The 26586-nt window shown below is 49.9% G+C and overlaps 1 protein-coding gene across 4 annotated transcripts in view; it reads left to right on the top strand.

The window, feature by feature from the left end:
- The window catches only part of SLTM (SAFB like transcription modulator), a 138797-nt gene that overhangs the window by 76840 nt on the left and 35371 nt on the right, over positions 1 to 26586 (top strand). For all 4 annotated transcript variants that reach the window (XM_075345724.1, XM_075345722.1, XM_075345725.1 and 1 more), the window contains 7 exons: positions 6534 to 6640; positions 18628 to 18777; positions 18868 to 18974; positions 19055 to 19212; positions 19470 to 19561; positions 19664 to 19821; positions 26026 to 26206. In XM_075345724.1, coding sequence (XP_075201839.1) covers positions 6534 to 6640; positions 18628 to 18777; positions 18868 to 18974; positions 19055 to 19212; positions 19470 to 19561; positions 19664 to 19821; positions 26026 to 26206 — 953 coding nt within the window. The remainder of the gene's footprint in view (positions 1 to 6533; positions 6641 to 18627; positions 18778 to 18867; positions 18975 to 19054; positions 19213 to 19469; positions 19562 to 19663; positions 19822 to 26025; positions 26207 to 26586) is intronic.

The raw sequence follows: 26586 nt of genomic DNA on the forward strand, positions 1-26586 counted from the left end.
CTTCTCCCCACTTCTCTGTCGGGGGGGAAATCCTTCCTTCCCCCCATCATGGGCTGTGGTCACGACGGACGCGAGCCTGTCAGGGTGGGGAGCGGTTTTTCTCCACCACAGGGCTCAGGGAACCTGAACTCCGACAGAGTCCTCCCTTCAGATCAATGTTCTGGAGATAAGGGCAGTGTATCTTGCCCTAAAGGCGTTCCAGCCGTGGCTGGAAGGCCAGCAAATCCGAATTCAGTCGGACAACTCCACAGCGGTGGCATACATCAACCACCAAGGGGGAACACGCAGTCGGCAAGCCTTCCAGGAAGTCTGGCGGATTCTTATGTGGGTGGAAGCCACGGCCTCCACCATATCCGCAGTTCACATCCCGGGCGTAGAAAACTGGGAAGCAGACTCTCAGTCGCCAGGGCATGGACGCAGGGGAATGGTCCCTTCACCCGGACGTGTTTCAGGAGATCTGTTGCCGCTGGGGGATGCCGGACGTCGACCTAATGGCGTCACGGCACAACAACAAGGTCCCAACATTCATGGCACGGTCTCAAGATCACAGAGCTCTGGCGGCAGACGCCTTAGTTCAGGATTAGTCGCAGTTTCAGCTCCCTTATGTGTTTCCTCCTCTGGCACTGTTGCCCAGAGTGTTACGCAAGATCAGGTCCGACTGTCGCCGCGCCATCCTCGTCGCTCCAGACTGGCCAAGGAGGTCGTGGTACCCAGATCTGTGGCATCTCACGGTGGGTCAACCGTGGCCACTACCAGACCGACCAGACTTGCTGTCTCAAGGGACGTTTTTCCATCTGAATTCTGCGGCCCTCAACCTGACTGTGTGGCCATTGAGTCCTGGATCCTAGCGTCTTCAGGGTTATCGCAAGAGGTCATTGCCACTATGAGACAGGCTAGGAAACAAACGTCCGCCAAGATCTACCACAGGACGTGGAGGATATTCCTATCTTGGTGCTCTGATCAGGGTTTTTCTCCCTGGCCATTTGCCTTGCCCACTTTTCTTTCCTTCCTTCAATCAGGATTGGAAAAAGGGTTGTCGCTCGGCTCTCTTAAGGGACAAGTCTCAGCGCTCTCTGTGTTTTTTCAGAAACGCCTGGCCAGACTTCCACAGGTACGCACGTTCCTGCAGGGGGTTTGTCACATAGTCCCTCCTTACAAGCGGCCGTTAGAACCCTGGGATCTGAACAGGGTACTGATGGCTCTTCAGAAACCACCTTTCGAGCCAATGAAGGATATTTCTCTTTCACGCCTTTCACAGAAAGTGGTTTTCATAGTAGCAGTCACATCACTTCGGAGAGTGTCTGAGCTAGCAGCGCTGTCATGCAAAGCCCCTTTCCTGGTGTTTCACCAGGACAAGGTGGTTCTGCGTCCGGTTCCGGAATTTCTACCTAAGGTGGTATCCCCCTTTCATCTCAATCAGGATATCTCCTTACCCTCTTTTTGTCCTCATCCAGTTCACCAGTGTGAAAAGGATCTGCACTTGTTAGATCTGGTGAGAGCACTCAGACTCTACATTTCTCGTACGGCGCCCCTGCACCGTTCGGATGCACTCTTTGTCCTTGTCGCTGGCCAGCGTAAAGGGTCACAGGCTTCGAAATCAACCCTGGCTCGGTGGATCAAGGAACCAATTCTCGAAGCTTATCGATCTTCTGGGCTTCCGGTTCCCTCTGGGCTGAAAGCCCATTCTACCAGAGCCGTGGGTGCGTCCTGGGCTTTGCGGCACCAGGCTACGGCTCAGCAGGTGTGTCAGGCAGCTACCTGGTCGAGCCTGCACACTTTCACGAAACACTATCAGGTGCATACCTATGCTTCGGCGGATGCCAGCCTGGGTAGGCAAGTCCTTCAGGCGGCGGTTGCCCACCTGTAGGAAAGGGCCGTGGTACGGCTCTATTACGAGGTATTATTTTACCCACCCAGGGACTGCTTTTGGACGTCCCAATTGTCTGGGTCTCCCAATGGAGCGAAAAAGAAGGGAATTTTGTTTACTTACCGTAAATTCCTTTTCTTCTAGCTCCAATTGGGAGACCCAGCACCCGCCCCTGTTCCCTTCGGGCTGTTGTTCTTTGTCTACACATGTTGTTCATGTTGAATGGTTTCAGTTCTCCGAAATTCCTTCAGATTGAATTTACTTTAAACCAATTTATAACTTTTACTCCTTCTTGCTTTTGCACCAAAACTGAGGAGCCCGTGATGCACGGGGGGTGTATAGGCAGAAGGGGAGGGGCTTTACACTTTTAAGTGTAATACTTTGTGTGGCCTCCGGAGGCAGAAGCTATACACCCAATTGTCTGGGTCTCCCAATTGGAGCTAGAAGAAAAGGAATTTACGGTAAGTAAACAAAATTCCCTTCTTTTATTCCCAGACACTGAATAGCACTGAAATGTTTCACTTGCTCACTAAGCAGTGGACACCGCAAGGTTAAGATAAGCGCCAGCCTCTCCCAGGATACCTCACCGAATTTCCACTGCACACTGAGGAAGGTCCCTTACCGACCGAAAAGTTTGTGCTATTCAATGTCTGGGAATAAAATTTAACCTGCTTTGCATAAAGATTTGAGTGCCAAGTTGTTTGTCATTGCTTATGGGATTCTATCCTACTTGTGCACCAGCTACAGAAGTACTGTGTATTAAATTTCTCCACTGCTAACAGAAATAAAAAAGCTAGAGTGCAGTTTTTATCAAAATGTTCTTGCGTAAACCAAAAATCCTTCGGGAAAGCGTCTTGTGGACAGATGAGACAAAGGTTGAACTTTTGGGAAAATAGAATGAGGCGTATAAAAAAAACAAAACACTACCTTCAGTCAAAAATGGTGGCGGTTCAAAGATGTTTGGGGTTGTTTTGCTGCCACTGGGTGTCTAAACGGTGTGCAAGGCATCATGAAATCTGAAGATTACCAAAGGATTTTGGGTGGCAATGTAGCGCCCAGTGTCAAAGCTGGGTTTGCGTCATGGGTCTTCCACCAGGACAATGACCCAGAATATACTTTAAGAAGCACCCAAAAATGGATGGAAACTGAGCGCGGGAGGGATCTGAGGCGGCAGCAATGAGTCCTGATCTAAATCCCATTGAACACATGTGGAGATAACAACATAAGTCTGGAAACAACCAACTCAACATGACCATATCATTTATCCCACTCTTGGAGCACTGCACAAAACCATGAGAGCATTTCAGTTTTGTTCATACGGCCTCACATGAAATGATCAGAGGTCTGATGTATTCTAAAATCCAAATAAAAACTATAGCTCATCACTAAGGATGTGCGAACGCTAACTGTAATGTAGGATTCGTATTGGATGCCTATTGGCAGAGGCTTGAACTCTTCTCGTAAGTCTGTAGTCTAGTTCGGATGCTGAATAAAGTTTTTTGAAAGGCTGCTGCCGCTAATCAAGCAAGCTTTCAGCATGGGGAAGGTGCCTGGATCCTGCTGAAAACAAAATAAATGAAGAAAATGACGTTCCATCCCCTCTATTTATGATAACCAGCGAAGGTACAGCAGACAGCTGCGGGCTGCTATTATCAGGCTCTTAAGGTCATGGTTATTTGGCCCTTCCCAGCCTAGAAATAACAGTCCGCTGCCACCCTAGAAGTGGCTCATTAATTAGATGCGTCAATTCTGGAGCTTTGCTGCTCTCTTCCCAATTTACACTGGTGTACTGGCAATCGAGGTAATATTTTTGTTGTCAGATGTGCATTGACTTCTGGCATCACACACACACACACACACACACACACACACACACACACACACACACACCCCTACCTTCACAAATTTATTAAGTTAAAATAAAATCCTCAACGTTCTGACTTAATCCAATCATGTAATGTCCAACGACGTCCATTTAATCCTATGGAGTCTCGTTTTCAGAACAAGGCTCCATAGGTCACTCTTCATCAGCAGCAGGCACGGAAGTTCTCAAGAGCAGTAACAGGTGGTCCTGGAAAGTATCAAGGGGCTGAATACAAATGCACGTCACAATTTTCAGACTTATATTTTTAGAATATGAAAAACCATTTGTTTCCCTTACACTTCATAAATACTTGCTTTCTTTTGATGTAAAATACCAATAAAAATGCATTTAACGTGGAAACATTCACTGGTTAACTTATACAGTGCCTTGAAAAAGTATTCATAAAGGGCTTTTTCAATCTCCAAGATCCTATCCCAATATGTCGTATGTATTAAATATTGGCAAATACTTCCAATTAGAAATGTATTATAGTTCTGATTCACTGTTGCTTACCTCATGTTCAGGGCTTGGCAGGACCTTAGGTATACCAGGTTATGACCACTAGCATCTAACTGTGTGTGGTCGTAACCATGGCTAGCTAAGGTCCTGCAATGCCCTGAACATGAGGTAATAAACAGTGAAATCAGTACTATACTAAATTTCTAATTGAAGGTATTTGCTAATATTTTATACCTACTACATATTGGGATAGGCTTTTGTAGATGGGAAAACCCATTTAAAGCTCACTTATTGCAGCTATCCCTACTATAAAGCTGTATCTTTAGGCTATGTGCCCACGCTGCGGAAAATGCGCAGATTTTGCCGCAGATTTTTCGCGAAATCTGCAGCACAGCTACTCCCCAGCCATTTCTATGGCATTTGGGAAATGCTGTGCCCACGCTGCGGATTTTTCCGCAGCGGAAATCGTGCGGATTTTCGTGCGGAAAAATCTGCAGCATGTCAATTATTGTTGCGGATTTCTCCGCATGGTCCCATATACTTACCTGCCTTGATAGAGACCCGAGTCACTTCTCCGTCCGGTGTACAGCAGCGCGGTGGATCCAGCCAGGTACAGGAAGGAAGAGGTGGGCGGGGCCTGCACGAGCTCCAGTCATGTGACAGCCGGAGCTAGTTCAGGCCCGCCCACCTCCAGGACAGTGAACCAGACGCTGCCTGACAGTGACCCGGCCGCCGGAAAAGGTGCTGCATGATGGAGGTAAGTATGAACTCCCCGATCACTGCAGCACTTGTTCTGCATTGAGGATGCAGTGCCGAAGCCATGGTACTGTATCCTCAATGCAGAAAGCCCGCACCATATCCGCACGACATTCCGCAGCATGGAAACAGACAAAAGTTGTGGTGCTATTTCCTGGGAGCACCTGCGGAATGTCTTGCGGATATATCCGCAGGACACTGTCCCCGTGGGCACATAGCCTTATGCCACAGAGTTGCTGCGGTTTTTGTTGTTCAGCTGCTTCCTTATTGTAAAAGAAAATTGTGATAAAGTCCAAATGTATCAAATCTGCAGCTTGTCCAGCAATGGCAATCTTATAGCTCAGATGAAAAAGTATGTGTCTCAGGCTTCGCTCACACGAGTGTATGGATCAGACGAGTGCAATGCGAAAAAATCAGATGCAAACCTAATGAGGGGGACTATTGAAACCTCAATTATCTACAATATTGTACACCGACAGAATCCTATATCAGTTATTAGTAAACGTATAAACATATCCAATAAAGAGGTTTTCGTACAAATTACTAATACAAGCAAGGAAATTCCTAGCACAGCTAACATCCTCCATCTTTCATGTGTGCACCACCAAAACCGTGTCAGAGATGGACTAGTTAATAGTAGCTAAAAGCTTACCAGAGTGCTAGTGCACGCTCTACACGGTATGGAACTGGGGAATGGCGCCATTCCCCAGTTACTTGCTTGTATTAGTAATTTGTACGAATAATTCTATTGGATATGTTTATACGTTTACTAATAACGAATATGATTCTGTCGGAGTACAATATTGTAGATATTTTAAGTCGCCCTCTGTTTGGTTTGCATCTGGGGCTCTGCACCCATTTTTATATGTACCTCATTCCCACTCACCTGTTTTTACCATCAATAAAGAATCTGACGATCTATCTGGTGTCCTTATACTTTACACATTTGATCTTTTGATTAATATTGATGCTAACTAATAAGATGAATGTGTGGTTGAAAAATTCTTGCCATTTCTTTGAAGCCCGCAACGCCATTGTTTTTTACATGGTCACTTTGGGATTGATCCTGCCTTGCAATGCCCATTGCTTTGCTGGGATGGCTCCTACATCGAAGGGACACACGCTGCACCACCCGCTCCTGTCATCACTGTGTAGCAGTGACCATGACTCCTTTTTGACCCCGCGCCTCCACCACCCCCCGGTAAGCTACAACCGGATTATAAGGCCCCCCCCTATTTTCCCCTCAATTTTTTTTGAGGAAAAGTGCGTCTTATAATACTAATATGGCAATATATTGCTTTGTCTTTCCTATTTTTATTGGCTCCCTATAGAGCTGGCTAAGAGTGACAATGTGACCAACAGCACTCTGATAAGATGGCACTGCACAGTGCTTGAATGGGTTGATGCCATTCTAGGCAAGGAAACACAATCTACACATTAAATATAATATGCAATACGGCTCCAGCCTCTTTATATAAAGTCTTACAATAGTGTATAATGCACTATACAGCACAACCATGCATTGATAGCTTGTCTGTTTCGGAATTGCTTTCTTATGTTCATGGTTCTTGAATTGTATTTTTAAAGGAAGTATTGGCATAAGTGGAAGCTCACTAAGGAATCTCTGGGTCAGCGGACTTTCATCTAATACAAAGGCTGCAGACTTGAAAAATCTGTTTGGAAAATATGGAAAGGTATGTAAATGGTCTACTGAAGGATAAAAAAACCTTTCTCGTGGATATTTCTTTACCCATGAGAACATCAATATGTAGATTTGTTCTTTAGTGTCTACTGCACCATTATTACGAGCCACAAGTTGTTTTTTTTTCGTCTGGTGTTTTCTACATGCTGTAGATGCACGGATGCTGGTTTAAAAATCTCACAGCTTTGTCCAGACATTAGAAGACCTATCAATTTTGAGAATCTGACACAAAAATGTCAAAGTGGTATTATGTTCACTAATGCGTATTAGCAAATTAGATTATTTTTTCACACGGCTATAAGTATACAAGTTTCATGTAGGCAGTGTAAACTCCTAGTCTGCTGACATCTTGTATAGAACCAGAAAGTGTGTGTGTGTGTGTGTGTGTGTGTGTGTGTGTGTGTGTGTGTGTGTCTTATTTATTTATTTATTTTTTTTTTTTTTGCAATATGCACGTTCCTGCCCAGAATTTAATTAGTGTGCACAGCCTTGTTTAACACACATGTGTTTTGGAAAGTCTGTGCCCACTAGACTGTCGCGTTTACTAGTTGGACGCGCCCTCTCCATGCACTTGTATGGAGTGAGGCTGCACCCACTAGTTACATTCTTGCACAGGAACATTCATATTGCACAATTGCGGTCACGTGACCGCAGTTCCCGAAATAGAAACCAGTGAATCCTCGTGCAAGAAGATTCACAAGTCTGCAGACATATCCCCTTAAATTAGTGTTTCTTCAGCGCTCTATTGGGAGACCCAGACGATTGGGGTATAGCTACTGCCCTCCGGAGGCCACACAAAGCACTACATCAAAAGTGCAAGGCCCCTCCCCCTCTGGCTATACCCCCCCGTGGTATCACGGGTTCTCCAGTTTTAGCTTTGTGTGCGAAGGAGGTCAGACATTCCATGCATAGCTCCACAGATTTTAGTCAGCAGTAGCTGCTGACTGTTTCGGATGGAAGAAAAGAGGACACATATAGTGTCCCCAGCATGCTCCCTTCTCACCCCTGGATGGTGTTGTAAGGTTGAGGTACCTATTGCTGGTACAGGGCTGGAGCCTGACATGCTGTTTTCCTTCCACATCCCCTGGTAGGGCTCTGTGGAAGTGGGATCCTGCCGGCCTCTCAGCTCTGATGCCGGGCTCCATCCACAGACCCATTAGAACCTGATGGATTCGGAGCAGGAGTACGATCAGGGACAGGCCCTGCATCATACAGGTACTCTGTGTCCCCGGCAGGCACAGACACACTCCGGGCTGGCTGGGTGTTGTAGTGCGCCGGGGACCGCAACGTGGAGTTGGTGTCCCTACAGATTACTGGGGGACTTTTTGGTATATGGGAACGCAGCGCCGACCCCCTCTGGACCGGGCGGCGCTGCTGTGACTTGTGGTGCGCCGGGGATCCGCCGTCCGCGCTTTTACGGCGGCGGCGGTTATAAATTTAGTCCCCGGCTTTTTGGGCCTAGGACGCCGGCAGCTCCGATTCGTTCCCGCCCCCACCCTGTCATTCAGGGTAGGGGAGAGACGCTGTTCGCTAGCAGCGACGAGGGCTGGAGCCTGATTTACATGCTCCAGCCCTCTCACTTGGCACAGAGGGAAGCAGGCTTCCCGCTCTTGGCCAGGAACGCCCAGGGCCCGCCCCCCTTCCTCTCTCGAGACGCCGGCAGCCATTACATGCATGCCTGGCTGGAGGAAGGACGCAAGGCTCTGGGAGACCTGGACTAGGGGCTATCTGGCGACCACACACCCGCTTTTTAAGCGGGCGGTAAGCGATTTTTCTGTGCTGGTCCCTCTAGTGCCTCACTGTGTATCAGTGTACTGGGTACAGATATATAGATATTGTATTTCTTGCACTGTGAGGTGCGCTTCTGGCTGCATATCCCAGATCGCTCTGTGGAAGCAGCAACATGTCATCCTCAAAACGCAAGGCGGCCAAGGCAAAAAGGGCTGTGTATACTGCGTGTGCTGCATGTGGGGCTAATCTACCAGCAGGCTCCGATGACCCCCATTGTGTGCAATGCTCCGACCCGGTGCTGCTTCGCCAGCCGGAGTCAGGAGAGGTAGCGACCCAGGCTGAGACGCTTGTAAGTTCTGCCCCGGTGACAGGGACAGACTTTGCAGTTTTTGCTGATAGTATGTCTGTCTCTATGGCAAAAATACTTGAAACCTTGCAATCTATGCATGGGGCTCAGTCTCTGGGCACGGCGAGGCCTCTGTCCTCAGGTCCCCCTTACTTGGAATGTATCCAGCCCACAGGGGGGTCCCCGGCTTCACAGGCCGAGGATTATGACTCAGATGATGGCCCCAGCCACCCTAAGCGAGCTCGCTGGGAAAGACCCTCGACGTCTTCACACTGCTCAGGGTCTCAGCACAATCAGTCTCCCTGTGATGTGTCTGATGAGAGTGATCAGGAATCCACTCCTGGAACCCCTCTCAACCTGGATACCCCGGATGGGGATGCCATGGTGAACGACCTTATCTCAGCCATCAATAGGCTGTTGGATATTTCTCCCCCAGCCCCTTCAGCAGAAGAGGCGGCTGCGGAGCAGGAGAAGTTTCGTTTCCTTTATCCCAAGCGTAAATTGAGTGCTTTGTTAGATCACTCTGACTTCAGAGAATCAATCCAGAAGCACGACGCTCACCCAGAAAGGCGTTTCTCTAAACGATCTAAAGATACGCGTTTCCCTTTCCCCCCTGAGGTGGTCAAGCGCTGGACACAGTGTCCAAAGGTAGACCCCCCGATTTCCAAACTTGCAGCTAGATCCATAGTTGCAGTGGAGGATGGCGCTTCACTTAAAGATGCCAATGACAGACAGATGGACCTTTGGTTAAAATCTGTCTATGAAGCTATCGGCGCGTCGTTTGCTCCGGCATTCGCAGCCGTATGGGCACTCCAGGCTATTTCAGCTGGCTTAGCAAAAGTGGATGCTATCATGCATCCAGCAGTGCCGCAAGTGGCGCACCTTACCACGCAGATGTCGGCGTTTGCGTCTTACGCTATCAATGCGGTCCTAGAATCTACCAGTCGCACCTCAATGGCGTCCGCCAATTCGGTAGTTTTGCGCAGAGCCTTGTGGTTAAAGGACTGGAAAGCAGATGCTGGTTCCAAAAAATGTTTAACCAGTTTGCCTTTGTCTAGAGATAGACTGTTTGGCGAGCCATTGGCTGACATCATTAAGCAGTCCAAGGGTAAAGACTCCTCTTTACCACAACCCAGAACATCCAAACCTCAGCAGAAAAAGTGGCAGCAGAGGTTTCAGTCCTTTCGAGGTTCGGGCAAGACACCATTTACCTCGTCCAAAGGGACTCAGAGGACGCAAAGAAACTCAGATTCGTGGCGGACTCACACACGCCCCAAGAAAGCAAATGGAGGTACCGCTTCCAAAGCGGCTACCTCATGACTTCCAGCCCCCCCCCTCCGCATCGCCGGTCGGGGGCAGGCTCTCCCGCTTTTCCGGCATTTGGATGTCACAGGTCAAAGACCGGTGGGTGACGGACATTTTGTCTCGCGGGTACAGAATCGAGTTCAATTCTCGTCCTCCAGCTCGGTTCTTCAGAACCTCCCCACATCCAGACCGAGCAGATGCTCTGCTGCAGGCGGTGGATTCCCTAAAAGCGGAAGGAGTGGTGATCCCAGTCCCTCCTCAGGAACAAGGGCAAGGGTTTTACTCCAATCTCTTTGTGGTTCCAAAAAAGGACGGCTCGTTCCGTCCTGTTCTGGACCTAAAACGGCTCAACAAACATGTGCACGCCAGGAGGTTCCGGATGGAAACCCTCCGCTCTGTCATTGCCTCAATGTCCAGAGGAGACTTCCTTGCCTCAATAGACATCAAAGATGCTTATCTCCACGTGCCAATTGCTACAGAACATCAACGTTTTCTACGTTTTGTGATAGGAGACGACCATTTTCAGTTCGTAGCTCTGCCATTTGGTCTGGCGACAGCCCCACGGGTCTTCACCAAGGTCATGGCGGCGGTGGTAGCAGTCTTGCACTCTCAGGGACACTCGGTGATCCCTTACCTAGACGACTTATTGGTCAAAGCTCCCTCTCAGGAGGCATGTCAGCACAGCCTGAATGCTACGCTGGAGACTCTAGTCTTTCGGATGGATCATCAACTTTCCAAAGTCGATCCTATCACCGACTCAGTCACTAACGTATCTTGGCATGGAGTTTCATACTCTAGCAGCGATAGTGAAGCTGCCGCTGAACAAGCAGCGGTCACTACAGACAGGGGTGCAATCTCTCCTGCAGGGCCAGTTGCATCCCTTGCGGCGTCTCATGCATTTCCTAGGGAAGATGGTGGCAGCCATGGAAGCAGTTCCCTTTGCGCAGTTTCATCTGCGCCCACTTCAATGGGACATTCTCCGCCAATGGGACGGGAAGTCAACGTCCCTGGACAGGAAAGTCTCGCTTTCCCAGACGGCCAAGGACTCTCTACAATGGTGGCTCCTTCCCACCTCATTATCTCAGGGAAGATCCTTCCTGCCCCCATCCTGGGCAGTAGTTACGACAGATGCGAGTCTGTCGGGGTGGGGAGCAGTGTTTCTCCACCACAGGGCTCAGGGGACGTGGACTCCGCAGGAGTCCACCCTTCAGATCAATGTTCTGGAAATCAGAGCAGTGTATCTTGCCCTACTGGCCTTCCAGCAGTGGCTGGAAGGAAAGCAGATCCGAATCCAATCGGACAACTCCACAGCGGTGGCATACATCAACCACCAAGGAGGGACGCGCAGTCGGCAAGCCTTCCAAGAAGTCCGGCGCATTCTAATGTGGGTGGAGGACAGAGCATCCACCATATCCGCGGTTCACATCCCAGGCGTAGAAAACTGGGAAGCAGACTTCCTCAGTCGCCAGGGCATGGACGCAGGGGAATGGTCCCTTCACCCGGACGTGTTTCAGGAAATCTGTCGCCGCTGGGGAGTGCCGGACGTCGACCTAATGGCATCCCGGCACAACAACAAGGTCCCGGCATTCATGGCGAGGTCGCGCGATCAAAGAGCTCTGGCGGCAGACGCCTTGGTTCAAGATTGGTCGCAGTTTCAGCTCCCTTACGTGTTTCCGCCTCTGGCGCTCTTGCCCAGAGTGCTACGCAAGATCAGATCCGAGTGCAGCCGCATCATACTCGTCGCTCCAAACTGGCCGAGGAGGTCGTGGTATCCGGATCTGTGGCATCTCACGATCGGTCGACCGTGGTCACTGCCAGACCGACCAGACTTACTGTCCCAAGGGCCGTTTTTCCATCAGAATTCTGCGGCCCTGAACCTGACTGTGTGGCCATTGAGTCCTGGATCCTAGCATCTGCAGGATTATCTCAAGGAGTGATTGCCACAATGAGACAAGCTAGAAAGTCGAATTCTGCTAAGATCTACCACAGAACGTGGAAGATTTTCTTATCCTGGTGCTCGGCCCAGGGAGTGTCTCCCTGGCCATTTGCATTACCCAAGTTTCTTTCTTTCCTGCAATCGGGGTTAGAAAAGGGCTTGTCGCTCAGCTCCCTTAAAGGGCAAGTTTCGGCACTATCCGTGTTTTTTCAGAAGCGTCTAGCACGTCTTCCTAAGGTGCGCACGTTCCTGCAGGGGGTCTGTCATATTGTGCCCCCGTACAAGCGACCGTTAGATCCATGGGATCTGAACAGGGTACTAGTTGCTCTCCAGAAGCCGCCCTTCGAGCCTCTGAAGGAAGTTTCCTTTTCTCGGCTGTCGCAGAAAGTGGCGTTTCTTGTTGCCATCACATCGCTTCGGCGAGTGTCTGAGCTGGCAGCTCTGTCATCCAAGGCTCCCTTCCTGGTGTTCCACCAGGACAAGGTTGTGCTGCGCCCCATTCCGGAGTTTCTTCCTAAGGTCGTATCCTCTTTTCATCTTAATCAGGATATTTCCTTGCCTTCTTTTTGCCCTCATCCGGTTCACCGGTATGAAAAGGACTTACGTTTGCTAGATCTGGTGAGAGCACTCAGAATCTACATTTCCCGCACGGCGCCCATACGCCGTTCCGATGCACTTTTTGTCCTTGTCGCTGGTCCGCGCAAGGGGTTGCAGGCTTCTAAAGCCACCCTGGCTCGATGGATCAAAGAACCAATTCTAGAGGCCTACCGTTCTGCGGGGCTTCCGGTTCCTTCAGGGCTAAAAGCCCACTCAACCAGAGCCGTGGGTGCGTCCTGGGCATTACGTCACCAGGCTTCGGCTCAACAGGTGTGCCAGGCAGCTACCTGGTCCAGTCTGCACACTTTCACCAAGCATTATCAGGTGCATACCTATGCTTCGGCGGATGCCAGCTTAGGTAGAAGAGTCCTGCAGGCGGCAGTGACACCCCCATAGGGGAGGGCTGTTTTGCAGCTCTAACATGAGGTATTTATTTACCCACCCAGGGACAGCTTTTGGACGTCCCAATCGTCTGGGTCTCCCAATAGAGCGCTGAAGAAGAAGGGAATTTTGTTACTTACCGTAAATTCCTTTTCTTCTAGCTCTTATTGGGAGACCCAGCACCCGCCCTGTTGTCCTTCGGGATGTTTTTTTGTTGTTTGCGGGTACACATGTTGTTCATGTTGAACGGTTTTTCAGTTCTCCGATGTTATTCGGAGTTAATTTGTTTAAACCAGTTATTGGCTTCCTCCTTCTTGCTTTGGCACTAAAACTGGAGAACCCGTGATACCACGGGGGGGTATAGCCAGAGGGGGAGGGGCCTTGCACTTTTGATGTAGTGCTTTGTGTGGCCTCCGGAGGGCAGTAGCTATACCCCAATCGTCTGGGTCTCCCAATAAGAGCTAGAAGAAAAGGAATTTACGGTAAGTAACAAAATTCCCTTCTTCTCAACTCAAGGTCAACTAACAGATCATGTTTTCAGGTTTTCCCCCAGTATTGTACATATGATTGGTTTTCAGGATTTTCTCACTATTGCAGCCTAAAGCAACTTTTCTCTAGATCTCAGCTGTGTAGGTGGGATCTGGAGAAATGGAAGAGCGATCAGATGGGGTTCTAGTAAAATTTTAAAAAATACACATTTGGTATCAAAATGCTCTCTATCAAAATATGTCCATTAATCTGATCGGTAAACTATGTAGCAGCAAACGCCAAAATTTAATTTTTTTTGGTCGCCACAAATTTTGTGCAAAATGCAATAACAGGCGTTCAAAATGTAGTATCTGCACAAAAATGGTACCTTTTTTTTTTTTTTTTTTTTTAAACGTCAGCTCGAGACGCAAACAATAAGCAGCTACTGAGCCATTGATCCCGGAAAATGAAACGCTATGTTTCTTTGTCGTTCCATTGGGAGACCCAGACAATTGGGTGTATAGCTTCTGCCTCCGGAGGCCACACAAAGTATTACACTTTAAAAAGTGTAACCCCTCCCCTCTGCCTATACACCCTCCCGTGGACCACGGGCTCCTCAGTTTTATGCTTTGTGTGGAAGGAGGACGCCATGAACGCCATCCTGGACTCCACTAGCCGTACGGCTGTAGCATCTGCTAACTCCGTGGCAGTCCGCAGGGCCATGTGGCTGCGCGAATGGAAAGCAGACTCTGCTTCCAAGAGGTTCTTAACTGGTTTGCCTTTTTCTGGCGACCGTTTGTTTGGCGAACGATTGGATGAGATTATTAAGGAATCCAAGGGAAAGGACTCCTCCTTACCCCAGTCCAAACCTAAGAGACCTCAGCAGAGAAAAATCCAATCGAGGTTTCGGTCCTTTCGTCCCTCCGCCAAGCCCCAATCCTCTTCGTCCAACAGGCCGGAGAAAGGCCAGAGGAACTCTTATGCGTGGCGGTCCAAGTCACGCCCCCAAAAGGCCGCAGGGGGCACTGCCTCCAAGACGGCCTCCTCATGACTCTCGGCCTCCCCTAGCCGCATCCTCGGTCGGTGGCAGGCTCTCCCGCTTTGGCGACGCCTGGTGGCCACATGTTCAAGACCGATGGGTGAGAGACATTCTGTCTCATGGTTACAGGATAGAGTTCAGCTCTCGTCCTACGGTTCGTTTCTTCAGAACCTCTCCGCCCCCCGCTCAGGCCGACGCACTTTTTCAGGCAGTGGACGCTCTAAAGATAGGAGTTGTGATCCCCGTTCCCCTTCAGGAACGTGGTCGCGGATTTTACTCCAACTTGTTCATGGTGCCAAAAAAGGACGGGTCATTCCGTCCCGTTCTGAACCTCAAGCTACTCAACAGACATGTGAGAACCAGACGGTTTCGGATGGAATCTCTCCGCTCGGTCATCGCCTCGATGTCACAAGGAGACTTCCTAGCATCGATCGATCGATCGATATCAAGGATGCTTATCTCCATGTACCGATTGCACCCGAACATCAACGTTTCCTGCGTTTCGCCATCGGGGACGAACACCTTCAGTTCGTAGCATTGCCTTTCGGCCTGGCGACAGCCCCACGGGTTTTCACCAAAGTCATGGCATCCGTCGTGGCGGTCCTGCACTCTCAGGGCCACTCGGTGATCCCCCTACTTGGACGATCTCCAAGTCAGGGCCCCTTCTCGGGTGGCGTGTCAACAAAGCCTTACCGTCGCTCTGGTGACTCTCCAGCAGTTCGGGTGGATCATCAACTTCCCGAAATCCAAGTTGACACCAACCCAATCACTGACTTACCTCGGGATGGAGTTTCATACCCAGCAAGCGTTAGTCAAGCTACCGAGCGACAAACAGCTTTCTCTGCAGGCAGGGGTGCAATCACTTCTTCGGAGTCAGTCACACCCCTTAAGGCGCCTCTTGCACTGCCTGGGGAAGATGGTGGCAGCTATAGAGGCAGTGCCGTTCGCGCATTTCATCTACGGCCACTCCAATGGCACATTCTCCGCAAATGGGACAAGAGTGCGGCTTCCCTCGACAAGAACGTCTTTCCCTTGCAACCAAAACATCACTTCAGTGGTGGTTCCTACCCACATCTCTGTCGCGGGGAAAATCCTTCCTACCCACAACCTGGGCTGTGGTCACCACGGACGCGAGCCTGTCAGGTTGGGGAGCGGTTTTTCTCCACCACAGGGCTCAAAGAACCTGGACTCCGATAGAATCGTCCCTTCAGATCAATATCCTTGAGATAAGGGCAGTATATCTAGCCCTGTTGGCTTTCAATCGGTGGCTGGAGGATAGGCAGATCCGTATCCAGTCAGACAACGCCACTGCCGTCGCCTACATCAACCACCAAGGCGGCACTCGCAGTCGTCAAGCCTTCCAGGAAGTCCGACGGATTCTGCAGTGGGTGGAAGCCACAGGCTCCACCATCTCCGCTGTTCACATCCCGGGCGTAGAAAACTGGGAAGCAGATTTTCTCAGTCGTCAGGGCATGGACGCGGGGGAATGGTCTCTGCACCCAGACGTGTTTCGAAAGATCTGTCGCCGCTGGGGAACGCCGTACGTCGATCTCATGGCGTCACGGCACAACAACAAGGTCCCGGCCTTCATGGCACGGTCTCAGGATCACAGAGCTCTGGCGGCGGACGCGTTAGTCCAGGATTGGTCGCAGTTTCGACTGCCTTATGTGTTTCCCCCTCTGGCGATGCTGCCCAGAGTACTACGTAAGATCAGGTCCGACTGCCGTCGCGCCCTTCTCGTCGCTCCAGACTGGCCGAGGCGGTCGTGGTATCCGGATCTGTGGCATCTCACGGTGGGTCAACCGTGGGCACTTCCAGACCGCCCAGACTTGCTGTCACAAGGCCCGTTTTTCCATCTGAATTCTGTGGCCCTCAACCTGACTGTGTGGCCATTGAGTCCTGGCTCCTAGCGTCTTCAGGGTTATCTCAGGATGTCATTGCCAACGTCCGCCAAGATCTATTACAGATCTTGGCAAATCTTCCTATCCTGGTGCGCTGATAACTGTTTTCCTCCATGGCCGTTTGCCTTACCCACTTTTCTTTCATTCCTTCAATCTGGAATGGACAAGGGTTTGTCCCTCTGCTCTCTCAAGGGCGAAGTATCGGCGCTCTCCGTGTTTTTTCAAAAGCGTCTAGCCAGGCTTCCGCAGGTCCGCACGTTCCTGCAGGGGGTTTGCCACATGGTCCCACCTTACAAACGTCCGCTGGAACCCTGGGATCTTAACAGGGTTCTGTCGGCTCTTCAAAAACCACCTTTCGAGCCGCTGAAGGATGTCTCTCTCACGTCTTTCGCAGAAGGTGGCCTTCCTAGTGGCAGTCACATCACTTCGGAGAGTGTCTGAGCTCGCAGCGCTGTCATGCAAAGCCCCCTTCCTGGTTTTTCACCAGGATAAGGTGGTTCTGCGTCCTGTCCCGGAATTTCTCCCTAAGGTGGTATCCCCTTTTAATCTCAATCAGGATATCTCCTTACCTTCATTTTGCCCTAATCCAATTCACCAGTGTGAAAAGGATTTGCACTCTTTGGATCTAGTGAAAGCACTCCGGTTCTACGTGTCTCGCACGGGGCCCCTGCGCCGTTCAGATGCGCTCTTTGTCCTTGTCGCTGGCCAGCGTAAGGGCTCTCAGGCCTCCAAGTCAACCTTGGCTCGGTGGATCAAGGAACCGATTCTTGAGGCCTACCGTTCTTCCGGGCTTCCGCTCCCTTCAGGGCTGAAAGCCCATTCTACCAGAGCCGTGGGTGCGTCCTGGGCATTGCGGCACCGGGCTACGGCTCAGCAGGTGTGTCAGGCAGCTACGTGGTCTAGTCTGCACACTTTCACGAAACACTATCAAGTGCATACCTATGCTTCGGCAGACGCCAGTCTAGGTAGGCGAGTCCTTCAGGCGGCGGTTGCCCACCTGTGAGAGGGGGCCGTTTTCGGCTCTTTTTATTGAGGTATTCTTTTACCCACCCAGGGACTGCTCTTGGACGTCCCAATTGTCTGGGTCTCCCAATGGAGCGACAAAGAAAAAGGGAATTTTGTTTACTTACTGTAAATTCCTTTTCTTCTAGCTCCTATTGGGAGACCCAGCACCCGCCCCTGTACCCTTCGGGCTGGTTGTTCTTTTGTGTTCACATGTTGTTCATGTTGAATTGTTCTTTTGGTTCATGGTCTTCAGTTCCCCGAACATCCTTCGGATTGAATTTACCCTAACCCAATTTATAAGTTTTCTCCTTCCTGCTTTTGCACCAAAACTGAGGAGCCCGTGGTCCACGGGAGGGTGTATAGGCAGAGGGGAGGGGTTACACTTTTTTTAAAGTGTAATACTTTGTGTGGCCTCCGGAGGCAGAAGCTATAGACCCAATTTTCTGGGTCTCCCAATAGGAGCTAGAAGAAAAGGAATTTACGGTAAGTAAACAAAATTCCCTTTTTTTGGCGCATTTTTTTTTATTTTACAAACTTGTGAATTTTTTTTTTTTTTTTTTAACCCCTTAGATAATAATAAACCTATACATGTTTGGTGTCTACGAATTCGTACCCACCTCTAACTTGGTGAATAAAATATCCCAAAAACTATTGTGCGATCGCAGTTTTTCCACACTTAAAGGTTTTTTTTGCTTTTTCCAGTACGCACACTATATGGTAAAACATTGTCATTTAAAAGTACAGCTCGTAACGCAAAAAAACAAGCCCTTATATGGCAAATAAAGTACAGCTCTCGGAAGAAGGGAGCAAAAAACGGAAAACCGCCCTGGGGGAAGGGGTTAATGCAGCATTTTCGCTTTAAACCTGAGATCTATTGCACTTTCTTTGCCTGTTGCAGTACTTGGCTGCTCCCCCCCCCCTTTCATACCCCTATTACGGTGTGATGGAGAATTAAGTAATTAATATTTAGCTCTTCCTATTTTGATGATCTGTCAATGTATGAAAATTTTCTCACCAGCATCAGATGGGTGATGTTTTGACCCTTCATTCTCCTTGAGAGGGGTTTGGCAGTTGCCATATAAATCAGTGATTGTTGATATTCATTCGCTGCTGGTCCAAGTGACCATGTGTAAGGTTGTCAATGCTGGCATGAGCTAATTTTTTAACATTTAGTAAGACGGCAGAAAAGTCACATGCAAAGTGAGTAATAGTATTTTAGGAAAGTTTCATTTTACAATTTTGTATTAATATTTCATTTTTATCCCTCCAGGTCCTGAGTGCCAAAGTAGTTACCAATGCAAGAAGTCCAGGTGCCAAATGCTATGGGATTGTCACTATGTCAAGTAGTTCTGACGTTTCCAGATGTATCTCTCACCTGCATCGCACAGAATTGCATGGCCAGCAAATATCTGTGGAAAAGGTGACTTATTTTTTTTTCCGTGTAGTTGTACATTCAGTGGATCTCCCTCACCTCTAAAGCTTGGATTAATTATTTCTGTTCCTCCTCCAGTGGAAGAGTGATCCTTCAAAAAGAGAGCAGAAAGAAAGCAATGAGAAAAGTGGGTCTGGCAGAACTTCTGGTGACAGAAAATCATCTGGTGGTGACAAAAGTAGCAGGTAAGAATCACTTGTGACTTTTGTTAAGAACTATTTTTCAACCACTTTTGGAGTTTTTAAAGGATTTACTTTCTCTTAAGGCCTACAAGTTCTGCTAAGAAAGATGACAAAAAATCTGACAAGTCATCTGATAAGAAAGATGGTAAAGAATCCAAGAAGGATAGTAAAGATAATGATGACAAGGCTGGGAGCTCCACACATGATCATGCAGACAAGAATGAAGAAAGGAAACGGCCAGGTAAGTTTAAAATGTGGAGGCCAGTTTTCCCACTACTGGTGGCTCACCCAAACAATTGACCTCAAATTCTGCCTGACACAAATGGCAAAATTCACTAAGGGGTTTACTTCATGTTATGTTGTTTTATAAGGGGGGGGGAAACACCCTGATCCATATAAATCTAGATAAATGTGGCATTTTTATTATGCTATGAAACTTATACATTGTTGCAGTTACGTTTTAATTTTTATATTGATGCAATGTATTTATTTTTCTAGGTAAAAGCCCAGGACAGATGGTGGTAATAGACCAGACAAAAGGGGATCACGGTTATGGGCGGCCACAAATGAGGAGAGGAAGATTTGACAAGGCAAGTCTGTTCTAATTTATATAGTTCTTTTGAAAATAAACATTTAAAACAATATTGTGGATGTTTTGCGCATGAGCGATAAGTTTACTCATTTAATTTTAGATGAGAGAGAGATTTATCCCAAATAATCCAAAATTCCGTGAATTCCGGGATAAAAAGGATATTATGACATTTCAAAAAATGAAAGCCCAGCGACTTAGAGAAAATGTCGAACGTCTGGAGAGGTTACAGCGATATCACAGAGCCGTGGAGCTGCGAAGGTAAAGTATATACGACTATTTGTTTTCAGCTTGTAACACTGATTGCCGTGACTGGTGATTACAACGTTAAATATCTGCACCGTTTTTTGGCTTGTTCAGTAGTCTTAGTTTTACGCTATGTAAACTTAGCCATGCTATAAACCTCCCCTTTTCTCTGACGCCTCATTGGGGGACACAAGACCATGGGTGTTATGCTGCTATCCATAGGAGGACACTAAGTAGATGCAAAAGCATAGCTCCTCCTCTGCAGTATACACCCCCTGGCTGGGCCAGCAGCCTCCAATTTTAGCTTAGTGTCTGTAGGGGGCACTTCCTTTCAAGGTTTATTTTTTGAGGGCGACGGTTTCCTTTTGGGACCGATCTCCCACTACCATCAACGGGCAGGAACGTGGAGTGTCGCCTCCACGTACCCCCTCCTGCGACGCTGGATTCTGGGCTGGACGACTGGTTTCACAGACACCGATTTTCCAAAGCCCAGGGTAGAGGCCTGTGCCCCTATAGCCCAATTCCTCGGCCCCTCTTTGCAGGCTCTGAGTTGAATATGGCACCGGTGTGACCGGACACAGCAAGCTGACTCTGCTATTTTCACTTCCTGGACTGAAGCAGTGTTTTAAGGTGAGAGATCCCCCCCCCCTGACTGGTTTCCCAGACAAAGGGAGAAAAGACGCTGCAGGGAAGGCTCCCAGGACATTTATTATGAGAAAGTCCCTTGCTGAGTGCAAGTAGGAGAGCCCCAAGGATCCTGCACACACAGTGTTAACTTTTCTCTAGCTAGTTGGCTGGAGGAGGGGGGGGGGGGCAGGGGGAGGGCACATAGCTCAGGAACTCACGCTGTTTATTTGCTGTTTATTTCCTCTAGCAGAAAAGCCGGCAGAGAAAAACACCAGCGACAGATAACAATCAGCGACAAGCTGTGGGCTGACTGGAGGGAGAGGGAGGAAAACTGTCAGAAGCTCCCTTCCCGCCGTTTTTTGGGGGGGGGGGGGGGCACGCTGACTTTTTCTTCGCGCTCTTTTAGCGCTAAGCCCCAACCCCCCCCCCACCCCCCGCGGCCGCGATAAGCCTCCCCTTCCCAGGAAAGCGTGGGAAGATCTCCACAGAGCCTCCCCCAGGGCCATCGGCTGATTCTGGTGAGGTGCTTGCTTCACACTTGTAGCCCTGCTGAGCATTGCTCCCCCTCCACGTAAACACACCTCTTCTCTCTGTGAGTCCTGTGCCCCTATAGCCCCCCAAGAACCCCCTGCCACCACCGCCGCAACCGTCAGCCCAGAGCCTAGGGATCCCAGCCCACTGGAATGGGCACAGTTTCTGACCCAAACCATGGAAAAACTGTCACAGAACCTGGTGCTGGCTATGCAATATCGTCCTCCACACCCTTCTGGGTCCCTGGACGGAACTCAGCCTGAGGATATTCCTATGGAGGATCCTTCTCAGATAATCCGGGCACATGCTTCACCGGTTGCAGGGATCAGGAAAAGAGCACACGGCCGGGTGTCTCCAGCGGGCTCTCCCTCGGGAGCACACAGGGCAGGCTCTCCCACATGCTCCACGGCTTCTGAAGAACTGGAGGAGGGAGAATGCTGTTTGTACCAGGAGGATTCCTTGGTTTCATCCTCCCCAGAGGATCAAACTGCAATAGACTCCCTTATAGCATCAATCAACCAAACTCTGCATGTGGAGGATCCCCCATCCACTACCACTGACCATGCAGTCTCCTTTAAGAGGGCAAGGCAATCCCAAAAGGTTTTCGCTGATCACCCAGAGTTTCAGGATATCCTCACAAAGCAAAGGGAGAAGCCTGATAGGCGCTTCGGTAACCGAAAACTCATGGAGTCCTGGTACCCTTTTGCCTCACCTGCCCCTAAAGGCTGGGCCGATCCGCCCTCGGTCGACTTCCCCCCCCGGTCTCCCGCCTTACCACAAAGACGCTCCTGTCTTTACCCGATGGTTCCTCCATCAAGGACCCGACAGACAGGTGGAGTACCTCGCCCACTCTGCTTTTGAGGCTGCGGGTCTCTCCCTCTCGCCCTCCTTTGCCGCTGTGTGGGTCGCAAAGGCTATCTCTGTCTGGGCAGACTCCCTTAACCCTTCGCTTGAGGAATCCCAGTTCACTCATACCTTCACAGAAGTAACAGCTCAAATTGCCGCTGCGGCGGAGTACCTCATGCAGGCCTCCATGGACGCTGCTACCTGCGCAGCGTTTACCGCCTCAAATACCATAGCCATCCGTAGAGCTCTCTGGCTCAGACAATGGCGAGCGGACTCTGCCTCCAAGAAGTCTCTCACAGGCCTCCCCTTTTTTCCAGACCGATTGTTTGGCGAACGTCTGGACAAGCTCATTTCTGACGCCACGGAAGGAAAGAGTACCTCCCTCCCCCAGCTTCAGTCCAGGACGTCCTTCACCAGACGTCCACAGTCCTCGTTCCGCTCCTTTCGGAACTCATTTGGTTGGTCGACATCCCGTGCTGTCCCCGCCACCAGCCGCGGACTACGCAGGGACCGACCACCTCAGCTCTCCCCGAAACCCACTTACTGTAGTCATGGCAGCCTAGACCGATACAGTCCAGGACTAAGGATACTCGGCCACGACGCTTTCCCCTCTCATGACTCCTTCGGCGCCCCGGAAGACACACTCATTGTAGGAGGTCGACTGCGGCTCTTTCATCACATCTGGGCTGCTGCCTCAGACGACAAATGGGTGCGAGACCTTGTGTCTTCCGGTTACCACATAGAACCGACTCGGGGGTCGGGTCCAAAATTCTTTCTCTCAAACCCCCCAAAGACTCGAAAACGACGCAAAGTTTTTTTTTTTCTCAGCAATCCACTCGCTCCAAACAGCAGGAGTCATAATACCTGTCCCAGACGACGAGACGTTCGAGATGTTGGCTTTTTATTCCAACCTCTTTGTTGTCCCCAAAAAGGATGGGTCAATTCGACCCATCCTGGACCTCAAACACCTAAACAAACATGTGCACGTACGGAGTTTCAGAATGGAGTCCTTAAGGTCCATTATTGCATCCATGGTCGAAAAGGAATTCCTCGCCTCCATAGACATCAAGGACGCGTACCTGCACATACCCATCACCCCAGATCACCAAAAGTTCCTCCGCTTCGCAATTCAGGACTCCCACCTTCAATTCGTAGCTCTACCCTTCGGCCTTGACACCGCACCAAGGGTCTTCACCAAAGTCATGGCGGCCACCATGAGCGTCCTTCACGCCAGGGGAGTAGTCGTTCTCCCTTACTTGGACGACCTCCTCATCAAGGCCCCCTCCTTCCGTGACTGCTCAACCAGCGTACAGATCACTGTGGACACCCTATCCCGCTTATGGTGGCTAGTGAATTTGGACAAATCATCCCCGATCCCATCACGATCCATCACCTTCCTGGGCATGTCCCTTGACACCCTTCGGGGCTTGATCCTTCTCCCTCAGGACAAGGCGATCGCTCTTCAACGAGCGGTACGCTGCCTTCTACGTCCTCCGTCTCGCTCCATTCGATTCAGCATGAAGCTGCTTGGCAGGATGGTGGCGGCTATGGAAGCAGTACCCTTTGCTCAACTGCACCTCCGCACACTGCAGCTAGCCCTTCTAGTGGCATGGGACAAGAGCCCCTTCTCCCTGGACAGACATCTTCACCTGACGCCTTCAGTCAGGTACGCACTCCGCTGGTAGCTTCGGTACGCACTCCGCTGGTGGCTTCGGTCCTCATCCCTATCGAAGGGGAGATCTTTTCTCCCAGTGAACTGGCTGGTCCTGACCACGGACGCCAGCCTCCTAGGCTGGGGAGCAGTGTACCGGCACCACACTGCTCAAGGACGTTGGACGCCCCAGGAGTCTTCCCTACCCATAAACATCCTGGAACTCCGCGCGATCTTCCTCACGCTCAGAGCGTTCTGCCCTCTGCTAGCAGGTCGTCCGATTCGAGTCCAATCGGACAATGCGACAGCTGTAGCCTATATCAATCGGCAGGGGGGCACCCGCAGCAAAGCGGCTTATCTCGAGGCCCACAAGATCCTAAGTTGGGCCGAATCGACGGGATCAGTGATATCAGCGGTGCACATACCGGGGGTAGAGAACTGGGCAGCAGACTTTCTAAGTTGCCAAGGCCTGGCCGCCGGAGAATGGTCTCTCCACCCAGATGTTTCTACACATCTGCACTCGCTGGGGTACACCAGACGTGGACCTAATGGCCTCAAGGTTGAATGCAAAGGGACCCGCGTTCATAGCCAGGTCACGCGACCCACAGTCCATCGGTGCGGATGCTCTAGTCTGCTCCTGGCACCACTTCAGCCTGCCTTGCATATTTCCACCTCTACCCCTGCTGCCGCGGGTAATCGGGAAGATCAAGGCAGAGGGAGTCCCGGTGATACTGTTAGCACCGGACTGGCCCAGGCGCGCCTAGTACGCCGAATTAGTACATATGCTCGCAGACGCACCGTGGCGCCTTCCAGACATCCCAGACTTGCTGACCCAAGGGCCCATTTCCCATCAGAACTCCAGAGCCCTGAAGCTGACGGCATGGCCCTTGAGACCTGGGTACTAACAAGAGCGGGATTCTCCCCCGCGGTTATTTCCACAATGATCAGCGCCCGAAAGCCTGCTTCATCCCGCATTTACCACCGTACGTGAAAAATCTTCCTTTCATGGTGCAGGGAAACTAACGTCCAGCTTATGTTTCTGATCATCCCCATTATTCTCGACTTTCTACAGTCTGGCTTGCAAGCGGGGTTGGCTCTCAGTTCCCTTAAAGGGCAGGTCTCAGCGCTCTCAATCTTCCACCAATGCCGCCTGGCTCAAAAACCGCAAGTAAAGACCTTCCTCCAGGGCGTTTCCCATCTAGTTCCCCCATACAAATGGCCGCTGGAACCATGGGACCACAACCTCGTTCTGGACGGTCTCCAGAGGTCTCCCTTTGAACCCCTCAAGGAATCCTCCCTTGCTCTTCTGTCCTGGAAGGTAACATTCCTGGTGGCAATTACGTCCATCAGACGGGTTTCGGAGCTAGCAGCACTCTCTTGCCGCGAGCCTTTTCTGATCTTTCACCAGGACAAGGTGGTTCTGCGCCCCCTTCCGGATTTCCTTCCAAAGTTTTACCCCGTTTCATTTGAACGAGGACATTGTTCTGCCTTCCTTTTGTCCACACCCAGTTCATAGGGTGGAAAGGTCTCTGCATTTGTTAGACCTTGTCAGAGCTCTCAGATATTACATATCCAGGACAGCCCCCTTTAGGAAAACTGACTTTGTTCATCATTCCTGAGGGGCCTAAGAAGGGACAGGCAGCTTCAAAGGCGACTCTGGCTCGCTGGATTCGCTCTGCGATCCAGGAAGTCTACCGCTTGCAATTCAAGCCCATTCCTAGTGGGCTGTGGGCTCATTCCACGCGAGCAGTTGGCGCTTCGTGGGCCATTCGGCATCAGGCTTCAGTGGAACAGGTGTGTAAGGCTGCGACCTGCTCGAGCCTACATACGTTTTCAAAGCATTACAGAGTCCATACCCAGGTTTTAACTGAGGCAAATCTGGGTAGGAAAATTCTGCAAACGGCAGTAGAGCACCTCTCTCAGTAGGCGCTCCAGGCTGTCTTGGACTGGTTCCTAGTCCTTGGGTTGTGTTGTCTTCTTTTATGTTTCCCACCCATGGACTGCTTTAGGACGTCCCATGGTCCTGTGTCCCCCAATGAGGCGTCAGAGAAAAACGGATTTTTGTGTACTCACCGTAAAAATCGTTTTCTCTTAGCCATCATTGGGGGACACAGCACCCACCCTGTTGGGCCTTGGTTCTCTCAGTACCTTATTTGGTTATGACTCTTCTTTTCTCATGTTCCTCTGAGAAGTTTGTTTTTTTTTTTTTTTTCCTCCTACTGCTTGTGTACTAAAACTGAGGCTGCCTGGCCCGGCCAGGGGGTGTATACTGCAGAGGAGGAGCTATGCATCTACTTAGTGTCCTCCTATGGATAGGCAGCATAACACCCATGGTCCTGTGTCCCGCAATGATGGCTAAGAGAAAACGATTTTACGGTGCGTACACAAAAATCCGGTTTTTTTCCTTGTACAAGGGTTACATTCACCTAGTTTGTGATTAGTAAAGCTTCTAGGGTCTTAATTTTATATTTTAATTTAATTCTATTCTAGCCACAGTATTTTGTGTATGCAAATTGTTTTAAAAGTATAACAAGCTTTTTTTCTCTTTGATCTAAACAATTTAGGCGAAGAGAGATGGCTGAGAGGGACCGCCGTGAAAGAGAGCGGGTCCGCATAATGCGGGAACGTGAAGAACTTGACTGCTTGCAGAGAGAGCGAGAAAGATTGGAAATAGAAAGGCAGAAGTTGGAACGTGAGAGAATGGAGCGAGAGCGTCTTGAGAGAGAGCGCATTCGTATTGAACAGGTGAGCACTTGACTCTTTGCCGAGCATCTTACAAATGCAGTAGTCTTTATTAAATTTTATAAAACGTGGAGAGGGCTTACATACATAAAATATGGTAAACAGCTTATAGGTACAGACTTGTACAGAAGGGGTGAGGGCCCTCACAGGTTTAAGATCTACAGCGTAACTCCCAAGGAGACAGTAGGTCAGGGGGTTTGCACACCTTTTGTGTTAGTGAGTTAGCAGTGGGGTTATTGTAGACTGTGGGCTTTCTTTAAGAAGGGAGTCTTCAGGGTGCATCTGAAGGATTCAAATGTAGGATATAATTGTACATATTAAGTACCGAATTCCATGGATGAGGATTCTCTGGAAAAATCTTAAACAATTGGGTGAGGAACGTA

Source organism: Anomaloglossus baeobatrachus, chromosome 4 (genome assembly GCF_048569485.1).
Source record: "Anomaloglossus baeobatrachus isolate aAnoBae1 chromosome 4, aAnoBae1.hap1, whole genome shotgun sequence".
NCBI lineage: Eukaryota > Metazoa > Chordata > Amphibia > Anura > Aromobatidae > Anomaloglossus > Anomaloglossus baeobatrachus.